Here is an 11319-nt window from a genome sequence, read left to right on the forward strand (position 1 = left end):
GTTGATCATTATCTGGGGAAAAAATATTTTCCTCGCTAAAATTACAGCAACGCTTCTTTGTTTTTTTATTGGTCAATCATATTTTGTGCTAAAAACCCAATTACCCTGGAAGACAGTAGGACACAGAGGTTAGGAGTCAAGTGTATGGGTGGGAACTGCAGCTCTAGTACTGAACACGCTCAGATTTTTTTGTGGGTAAGGAGGGTGAATTTATGCCTACTAGGGGGTAACTGGAAAGGTGTATTTAGACAATCTGTGGATAATTTATAGCCCAGCGCCTGAACATAGTGAGTGCCTAAAATCGATAGCTACAGTTACAATTGTTGTTTTATTATCATTTCTTTCTTAGCATAGTTTTGGCTCTGTCTTGGAATATTCCTTTAGATTGCTTCTTAGCAGAGAAGGTTTGGCCTTGTATTTAGGAGCACTTTCTTGTTAAGCTGATTAGTGTGTGCACAAAAAATGTATCTTACTCCCAGCCTATCTCTTAGAATATCATATGCCCAGACATGTCTTCAGTCATAGAGAAAGGAGAGCTACACGGTATATAAAAGCAAATGCCAATCAAATACATAAAAAAAATGTTTCTGAGGGGAATAATATTTACAGATTTCACTGAGTTATATGCAAGACACCTCTATAGAAACCCTCAGATTTATCCCCAATTTAAGTCAGACTCTCCAAATAAATATGTACCTGGAAAATGTTATGTTGAGCCCAAGTAAAGTGTTCTAGTGTTTAGAGATGTTTTAAATAATGGCTTTATGAAATATGTGGCTATATAAACTGTAAAGATATTACTGACGTGTAGGCCACTATTTTTTTTTAAGACCTATAGGAATATTTCTTTATGCTCTCAATATTAGGAGTAGATCTTTACCCAAAAAACTGGCTTGCTTTTATATTTTAGGCATTGTTAATGTAAATGGTCATATTCATATTTTCACATTGGCAACTAGAATACTTAGCTTGAAATTTGTGACTCACCGCTAGACGTCTATAGGACTTCAGAGGATAATCTATTTTTGAAATAATCCTTTCCACAGCTATATTTTTATCTTAATATTTAATTTCCTATTCTATTTCATTATTTCTATTTTTTGACTTACCGTGTTTCCCTGAAAATAAGACATCCTCCGAAAATAAGACCTAACGCATGGAAAGATAAGACATCCCCTGAAAATAAGACCTAGCGCAACTTTGGGAGAAAAAATTAATATAAGACACTGTCTTATTTTCGGGGAAACAGGGTAGTAACTTTGAAGAATCCATTTTTTCATTTAATAAATTTGAGGAACACTTTGTGATATGATGTTTACCTTATGAATCTCCCAAATACAAAAGACTGAGTGCTTCTCTTTTGCTTTTATAGCAACTAAGTCACCTGCTGAGCTGCTGGGTTTCAGAACTCTAGAATACTGTACCTGCTAGTATCCCAAGGATAGGTATGAGGACTATAAACACAAGGAGATAAAGGGCAATCAGGGCAGCTTTGACGGACTTCAGTTTCTTTGGAAAGGCAGGGCCATTTTTAAAACCTAAAAAACAAAAGCCCAAACTGTTGTTAGAAAACTTACTCTTACTCAATTACAATTTTTATGACCTGTAACTACCAAGCTTATTTAAATTTAAAGAGGGGGACAGGGGATAAGTCTTTGTTTATTCAGTAGGAAGAAAAAGGGACAATCACAGTCTAAGCCAATATTGGCATCACTGCAGACATTTTGATTTACTTACCATGCACTAAGTGAGTATCTTCTACAGTTTGTACTTGTCTCATTTGGGGCCACTGGTTGATACATCTTAATATTCATACCAACATATGCAAACAATTTTATTCTTCTGTTTCATATGGGAATATATTCTGGGTGAAAATACCTCCTCCCCTCCAAGTAACTATGTAATTATGATTTTTTTCTTATATTAAGTCAGATAGAAACATTTATTTTCTATGATGATTATACTAGTACAATTTTCTTTTAAAAATCCAATCTCTATAATTTTGTATTTGGATACCTCTTATGATGTGAATAAGATGTAAAATAAGAAGTAAACGAAATATTCACATTTTGACTAAATTTTGAAATAAATCAATGAAGTTCATCCTCTGTATATATTAGAAAATATTAACATTTCAGTATTATTAATTTAAATAAACAGTGATTCACATAATGGGTACTAATTATGGAAAAGATAACTTTGTGTAGAAGGAATCTCAATAGAAGAGGAAGACATTTATCAAATTAATAAAACCATTTATTAAAATATTTTTCCTATAGCCATTGCTCTTGTTGCTCAGTTTCCTAAAAAAAGTAAATTTTATTTTCAGGTTGTAAACTTCAAAATTAAAAACAAAAGTTCAGACAGTTCTCAGTAATGTTCTATGAGGAAAGAAAAGGAAAAGGAGAAAAAAAATTAGGAAGTAAAGTTAAGCCCCAGCTGGTTTGCTCAGTTGAGTGAGCATCAGCTTACGGACCAAACGGTCCCATGTTCCCTTCCAGTCAAGAGCCTGTACATTGATTGCAGGCTCCTTCAGGTCTGAGCCCTGGTTGGGGCTTGGGCAGGAGGCAACCAATCCATGTGTTTCTCTCACATCAATCTCTCTCTCTGTCTTCCCCCCTCTCTTCTACTCTCTCTAAAAAACAATCAATGGAGATCAACCAAAGGACTTGCATGCATGCATATAAGCACAACCAACAGACACAAGACACTGGGGGGAAGGGGGAAGAGCAGGATAGGGGGAGGATGAGGACAAGTGCCAGAGGATAGGGGAGGAGGGAAAAATGGGGAAAAAAGAAAAAAAGGAGACATATGTACTACTATTTATAATACCTTATACAATAAAATGAAAACAAACAAACAAAAACAATCAATGGAAAAATGTCCTTAAGTGAGGAGACTAACGAAACAAAAGAAATATAAGAAAAGTAAAAAAAGAAATATAAAAACATTAAAAAAATAAGGATAGATTCTCAGGAAAAAGAACAACCCACAATACAAGCAAGATGGGGTATTCCATCCACCAGGTGGACTAAGCCTGAGACCCAGGAGTCATCATCTCCAAGCCTCCAGTTTATAATCACAAATTATCCATAGGCTGCCATTTAAAAACTCTCAAATGTGTTATTGTGTGTGTTTGTTTTTGTTTTTGTTATTTTGCCTTTTTTCTGTTCCCACTGACTGTTCTCCTTCCTCAGTCTCTCAACATCTCCACCTTTAAAAGCTTTTACTGTTCTCTTTCTTGTCTCACTGGTGTCTCATCATCTATTGTGAACACAGCATATAAGATCTATCGTGTCTTGCAGTTGTGGTCTGTATTTCAGGTTTTTCTATGTATGAATTAATATACAATCCTGTAACTCTGCATTTGCTGCTTCCTCTAATTGAAATATCTCTATGTCTCCTCCCCCACCCACCTCAGCACCTGGTAAATACTTAAGGCTTGGCAGAATTCAAGCATCTCCATCCTCACATTAAATGGACCTATCTAGATACAGTCAAATACTTCTTCTTTTGAAGTCTTCTGGTACCCTGAACAAGCATCTGTTTCAGGACTGTTACGCGCTGAATTGTGTTTCTCAAAAAGATATTTGTTGAAAACTAATGTGAACTTATTTGGGAAAAGGGTGTTTGTATATATGATCAAGTTCAAGGGAGGCCGTACTGCATTAGGGTGGGGCCTAATCCATTGATTAATATCTTTAGGATAAGAGGACTTGGAGACACCCTGAGAGAAGGCCATGTGTAGATGGAGGCAGAGATTGCAGTGATGAAGTTACAAGTAAAGGGGCGGTACTAAATATTACCGGGAGTCACTAGAAGCTAGAAAGAGGCAAGAAAATATTCTGAGCTTAAGAGCTTTCCAAGCGTGTATGGCCTTGCTGAGACCTTGACTTAGACTTCTGGCCTTTGGAAGTGTCAGAGAATAAATGTCTGTTGTTTTAGGCACCTACTTTGTGGGTGCAGCCACAGGAAACTAATATAAGTACCAACCACCTATGTGTTTCTTTTTTATTGAAAAAAGTTATACAGATGAAAAAGTTATACAGATGTTGAAAGTTATACAGATGAAAAAAACACACACACAAAAAAATAAGTTATACAGATGTACCCTTTATTTTCCCCATTGACCCTTCTAGCCCATCCCCTCCCCCCTAGGCCTTCACCACCCTATTGTCTGTGTCCATGGGTTATGCACATATGTGATATAAATTCTTTGGTTAATCTCTTCCCACCCACCCTCCTTCCCTCATACTGCTACAATCAAAGACATCTCCAGGACCTAGTCCATGGCTGGGAAATCAGATAACTCAATCAATCTCAGATTAATTTAATATATTATAATGTTTCCTTACTTCAATTTATTTTGTATTCTCTCTCAAGACAGGGAAATACCTGCTTATCAATTAAGTCTTATTTTAACATTCATACACATTTAAGGTAAGCTACAAGACTAATGTTACATAGTGTCAACAACTCTTAAGGACATCCTCCCTGGGATCCAGCCCTTCCTCTACTTACTCAGAGGTAACAGAGCTGTCACGGATCGAGCATCAAACTTCACAGATTCTGAGCAGCTGTCAGTGTCCCCATCTTGATCAGGAAAGCTATCCCACTGTGCCATCCCTCTATTAAACACATGGAAAAACATTAATTACACACAAAATGCTTAGGACCCTTTGGCATAATGTTTCCAACTGAATTTTAGAATTAAAACTCAATTTGAGCAAGAAAACATAATTAACTAACTAAATTTACATATCTACCATACATATCAATAAGTTTTCATTGTAACAGTAAGATAGACTTACATAGGACCTACTCATGTATCTTTCTACATACACTTGTACATATTTCCATGGTCTTTTATCAGAACTTTATGAGCCAGTTTTTCTTTTGTCAAGGCATCTGTTTATCATTTTGGGCAGAAAAAAAATCTAATCACTAGGTTAGGAATTACAGAAAAAAACTTAATTTTGGTTTTTCTTTTTCTTACTTGTATTTATTTACTTCTTTTTCAGGAGTCCTCATTATACACTGGCAGCATCATAAATATGTCTTTGTACCTTTTCAGAGAGAGAGGGAGGGAGAAAGATAGAGAGACAGAAACATTGATGCCATGACCTCCTAGTTCATGGGCCTACGCTCAACCATTGAGCCACACTGGCTGGGCTATCCTTGTACCTTTTAAAGCACAATCCATATTCTATGATACAATCTATACCTATGTGTCTTAAAAATTCATCAGAATCATTTGAAAGGCTTGATTAAAAACAAATTGATGGGCTTTACCCTCAGTCAGCAGGAGGTTAGCCAGCCAGGGACGGACTGTAGGAGGGCTCCTGGGTATGTCCAGCCCCTCTTGCTCAGCAGGACCTCAGCAGAAAGCTAACCTACCAGTCAGAACATCTGCCCCCTGAAGGTCAGTGCATGTCATAGCAAGAGGTTGAGCTGCCTTAACATATCATTAGCATATTATGCTTTGATTGGCTGAAGAGCCAACTGGTAGACAGGACACTTAGAATAATATAGGACTTTTATTATATATGATGATAAGTATTGGGATATTTTTCAATCAATAACTTTAACCTATTCCTTCATGTAGGCTACTCCAATTTCCTATCATGTACCATCACCTCTTATATTGTGCAAGTCACTAGACAGCAAAGATCAATGTGTATAGAACATTTTCAAGCTCCAAAGATCTTATGCACCAATAAAAAAGGCTAATATATAAATTATCAGATACATTATATATATATATATGTATATATATATACATATATATATATATTACATTATATATATATATATGTATATATATATATACATATATATATATATATACTTACACTTATACATATACATATATCCAGCTGTGATCTTATTTCTGATCCAGCTCAGAATCATTTCTTTAAATAATACAACTAGCTACAACAGTGTGTTTTCCACATCAACCTAATTTTTATTCTTCCCAGGTTTATTGGTGTTGGCATATGTCTTTATATCATCTGTTTATTATAATAATTCATTTCTATTTTTTATGCAGAGAGAAACACATGATAAAGTCAGATGTAAAGATAAATAGAGATGCTAGCCAAGCATAGTCACTTCACCCAAAGGCCAAGGTCTATTCTAGTTCACTCTCATCCACCAGACCCATATCTGATTGCATGGCAACTCCTAACTTCCTCCTCCATTCCTTCCACTCTATTCCAATTTTTTTTTTTTTTTAAATTTCAGCTCCTTTTTCTCTACCCCAGCTAGGCTCCTAGGGTAACAAAATGAAGTTGGCAATGAAAGGGGAGAATCCAAGAGATATTTAAAAAGAGAAGGAAATGAAAAAACTTGGTGAGCAAGCATCAAAATATAACACTTTAACAAATACTAGGAGAAAAATATCAAACAGAAAATATGTTTCAGGAAAAAATGTGGAGAACAAAACTTGAGAACAAATATATTTAATGACCAAGTAAAGGAAGAAGAATCAGCATTAAGGGTAAGGAATCACTTTTGACACTATACTAGAAGAAGTCCAGTCATGAAATAGGACAAAGAATTCCAAGGCATGTAAGAACATCCATAAGCTTCTTGCTACCATGGAGTTTGTCTTGCTTATATGGTAGAGAAGCAGATTCTTGAGAAATCAAGAAACAATAAATGTATAAAAATGATAGGCCTTGAGTATGTAAACGAGAAATTTGGTCATGTTCATGCTCTTATATTGAGAAGAGATATTGAAGATTGGACTGAGATAGTACATCGAGGGAAGTTTTATTTTTCCTTCCTTATTCTTCCTCATCTCCCAACTTAACATTAAATTGTGCCATGTCTCAGTTCTTGTCCTCTTTCTGTATTATTCATTCCCTCGGTGTTCTCATTAGCCACTGCTTTAAATACAAACTTGAAGGCTGCTTAATGACTCTTACATTGATGCCTGTTGCCCAGAACTCTCCTCTTAACTCCCGACCTTACTAGTACATGCAGTGGTCTTACAGCATCGCAACTTGGATTTCCCTTTGGCCCAAACCTCGGGGTCTTCCTTATCTCATACTCCACATCCAATCTATTGTCATGTTCCCTTCTGCCATCCTGGTTGGAGTCCCATCATCTTTCTCAACTTGCCTCTCAGCTTCACTCTTACTCTTTCCATTTTATTGTATATGCTTACTTATTCTCCATACTACCTGTAGAGTGTTCCTCTCACAAAGCAAGTCAGATCATGTCACTCCACTGCTCAAAACTTGTGGACACTCTCCCATCTCACTCAGCTCCTCATGAAAACCTCACTTTCTTAGAAAGACTGACATTTCTTGAGCCTCATTTGTAAAATTACAGCGTATCTCTTTCACTTCCTCAAGTCCTTCCTGGCTTAATTTTTTGTTTGTTCTTCAAAAATTTTTTTTCACTATCTAACTGATATGAAATACATTTTTCTTATTCATCATGTCTATTTTCTGTCTCCTTTCACAAAAGTTAGATCTATGATTCAGGAGTGTTTATCTCTTTAGTTCAATGACCAGAAAGTTCCTTGCAGTTGGTAGATTCCAATTACATACATATACATTATAAGAAATTTCATAAAATAAATGAAAGACTGTTTTTTGCAAGATGACTAGGTTTCATATGTAAGATTATGCCTCAAGCAAAGTTTGTATTTCACCATTGTGGAAATTTTTAAAGTTGTTTTATACGTTGGAAAATGAAAATGTTTTCTCTGAATTGTGTGTAAATAGGAAACTGAAACAAAACATTTCAACCTCAAAGTTCCCATTTTGCCTCAAACACATTAATTAGATTTACTAGATTACTTCAGTTCTTTTTTAAAAATATATATATATATACTTTATTGATTTTTTACAGAGAGGAGAGAGAGGGACAGAGAGTTAGAAACATCCTGCACACCTCCTACAGGGGATGTATCCACAACCAAGGTAGATGCCCGTGACTGGAATCGAACCCAGGACCTTTCAGTACACAGGCAGATACTCTATCCACTGAGCCAAACCAGTTAGGGCTACTTCAGTTTTTTACTGTATTATTATTATTGTGATTTTTAAATAATTTTAAAGAACATATACATATGAAGTTAGCAGCCAGTTCACAATTTATGCAATTCAAATGTGCCTTTAAATGTTATTTCCAAGGTTAAGAGGAAAAGTAACTTCACATAAAGTTATCATTCCAGCCAAATTATCAATGCACTGACAAAGGACTGTGAAATTTTCTGAGTTTGTATAATCTATTAAAAGCATGTTCTCATGGGAAGTGAAACACATCTCTGCAATATCAGCTTTTGGTAAAGTGCGTGAAAAGTTTACAGAAGCTGCCACGGGAAACCCACGTGAAAGAATTTCAATGTTAACTTGTTTGGAAACATGCCTTTTACGTTTTTCCTATTGTTTTTATTATAAAAATATGATAACAATGTTTGAAGTAAACTAAAGGAAAGTTTCTATCATTCTTTGTCCTAATATAAAAAAAATATACTTTCACACTTTTACATAAATTTTGAGTTTTGTACCTAAATATCCATGTTACTTAGTTGATTTATAATGACATTACCATTTGGTCTTATATATTTCCCTTAAAATCATATCAATATGTTATATTTCAAATTATTTTAATTTATAATCATGGGCTACATAACAACTCAGTAAATATATGAATCTTATTCATATAGTCATTTTTCTATAATGTGATTATTTTTAATTTTTCCCTTCTCCTTTAGAGGACAATATTTACTAATATAGATAATGTAAATATTTTCATAATATCTGTCTTCTTTTGAAATGTTATTTTAGGATAATTCATTGTATGTTAAAACTACGAGTTAGCAGAAAAACTATTTTAAACTTCTTGATATCTACTGTCTAACTGCTCTTTATAAAGATCATACAAATTTACAAAGATTACAGACAAATATAAGTATGGTAGTATTAAAACCAAATTCACCACTATTCAGTAATAATATTTACTTTAGAATCATTTTGACTTTGATAAGAGTTAATACCATGGTGGCTTTTCTTATATTTTTTGTTATTAGTCTGTAAGAGATATTTGCTATAACTATTTTTCTTCTTGGGTTTTGTGTATTCATATCAGGAGATCTTTATATAGATATGAATAAACTCTTTAAAGCAATATATATTTTATGCAGACTTCCTTCTAAGACTGTTCCCTATTCATATTTGTCATCAAATGATTAAGGTTAACTATATCCTTAAGATCTGGGGTAAATAATTACTTTGTAACTTTTATTATTAATAAAAACTTTGATTTTGCATTAAAAGTTAAAAAAATATGTATAGAATGAAAATAACTAACATATTTGAGAAACCAATAGCTCTACACTTAAGAAATGTATCCATAAAAGGGATTAAGGTAAGAAATGGAAACAACTATATTGTGCCTGGTACTACTGATGCTCATTCTTGGTAGTGAAGGGAAAATGGTATCTTTTTTAAAATACATAAAGTCTAGGATTGAATATTGGTTGTGCAATTTCTGAACTATGTGACCTTTGACAAGAATTTTAATTTATTTTATTGCAGTTTCTCTATATATGTAAGATATTATTATAATTTAAATATTTATTTTGAGGATTTAAAATAATTTTTGTAAATTGCCTGGTACACGGACAACCATAAAAAAAAATTAATCACACTTTGTTTTAAAACAACAATGCCTTTTTATCTGTACCTTTTCTATTTTATCCTCATAGCAGCTTCATGAGGTATAGAGCAGCATTGTTTCCATTGTACAAGGCAAGAAAGCCAAGACATAAAAGTTTTGTATAACTAATTAATGAGTGAGGAAGCTTAGATTTGTGTGTACTTCCAGAAAATCAGCTTTCTAACTATTGCATAAAACATTAATAATCTGAGTGCTATAACTTTTTTTTTATCTGAGAACACTTACCCATTCTTTAAGATGAATCTAAATTCTAACAAATTCATGAACATGTTTTTAATAGTTCTTTCTCTCTTTGAAGTAATTTTGGCCTTTCCTATATTCCCATAGTAGTTGTCTGTACACTTTCACACTAGTCAATGTACCTAAATTATATGTTGTTATATTATATCATATTATATTATATTATATTATATTATATTTATATTATATTATATTATATCATATATCATATCATATCAAGATGCTCAAGTTAAATCATAAACTTCCTGAAGATAGTAACTGTGTATTCTATATTTTGAGTGTATACTTCCCTATAACTAGTCTAGTGAAGTGCATATATACACAACCAATAGTTCCTACATAAGCATGTAATGCTAATAAAAGATATTAAAGCCACAAGTATAATGTGAAAATTAAGGAAATGTGTCCAATTAAAGTGTTTAATCATATTTTTAATAAAGCTGATATTTTTCAGTAAAATATACAGTTATATGCTCAAAATTTCTTACCAGTTTAACCTGCAAAGTATTTAGTATATTTTAGGTATATATCTATGTACACACATATACTGTCCGTTCATGGAACATTTAGCACAAGTTTCCTTTTTTTAAATTATCATTGAAACAACTAAACCAAACTATTAGTGCTACAATAAAAAAAAATCTACTAGAAATGATTGATTTTGTATGTATACACCTGTATCTCACATATCCTATACACACACCCAGACACAAAGAAGACACATATAATTAATAGAATTTTGAAAAAACATTAAAATAAACTTACTTTACTGTTTGTCCTAAAGACTGCTGAACTGATTTATCCACTTCCCACTTTTTACAATTGAAATGTAAAATCTTTATCACATAGTATTTCAGCATCTGATACATGAAGAAAGGAAATGACACACTGAGTGTTGAAAATCTTTCTTAACAATGCAATTCAATTGTATTCTCACCAAAGCACAAGTTTGCAAAATCTAAATCTGTCTTCCCATCTAGGACATTACAAAATAAAAAGAGAAGTAAGATGAAAAAGGAACAGGGGTTGTTATAATAAGGAACAGAATATATGGCAGATGAATTCTTCCTTTTTATGATGTATATGCCTTCTATAAATTCCTATTCTCTATTATCTTCTACTAGAGGCCAGGTGCACAAATTCATGCACCACTGGGGCCCCTCAGCCTGGCCTGTGAGATTGGGCTGAAACCGGTTCTTTGACATCTCCCAAAGGTTCTGGGTTCAAGAGGGCACAAGCCAGGCCGAGGGACACACCAGTGCACCATCTAGGCTGGCAAGGGACACAGGAGGTTGGCCATTTGGAGAGGGGCCATGGGAGGGCTTCAGGGTGTGTCTGGCCCATCTCACTCAGTCCTGATTGGCCGGACCCAAGCAGCAAGCT

General features: G+C 33.9%; 1 protein-coding gene across 3 annotated transcripts in view; it reads right to left on the minus strand.

Annotated features, from left to right (window-relative positions):
- Nucleotides 1–10859, minus strand: part of MSR1 (macrophage scavenger receptor 1) — a 58954-nt gene extending 48095 nt beyond the window's left edge. Inside the window, exons 1-3 of one of the 3 annotated variants that reach the window (XM_036457785.2) lie at nucleotides 10702–10859; nucleotides 4522–4628; nucleotides 1425–1538 (exon numbers count right to left, since the gene is read on the minus strand). In XM_036457785.2, the coding sequence (XP_036313678.1) occupies nucleotides 1425–1538; nucleotides 4522–4628; nucleotides 10702–10805 (325 nt within the window). In that variant the 5' untranslated portion in view covers nucleotides 10806–10859. The remainder of the gene's footprint in view (nucleotides 1–1424; nucleotides 1539–4521; nucleotides 4629–10701) is intronic. The other 2 variants (XM_036457786.2, XM_045588926.1) reach the window with 2 other exon arrangements.
- Between the last annotated feature and the right edge of the window lie 460 nt (nucleotides 10860–11319).

Source organism: Pipistrellus kuhlii, unplaced genomic scaffold (genome assembly GCF_014108245.1).
Source record: "Pipistrellus kuhlii isolate mPipKuh1 unplaced genomic scaffold, mPipKuh1.p scaffold_m20_p_3, whole genome shotgun sequence".
NCBI classification, from domain to species: Eukaryota; Metazoa; Chordata; class Mammalia; order Chiroptera; family Vespertilionidae; genus Pipistrellus; species Pipistrellus kuhlii.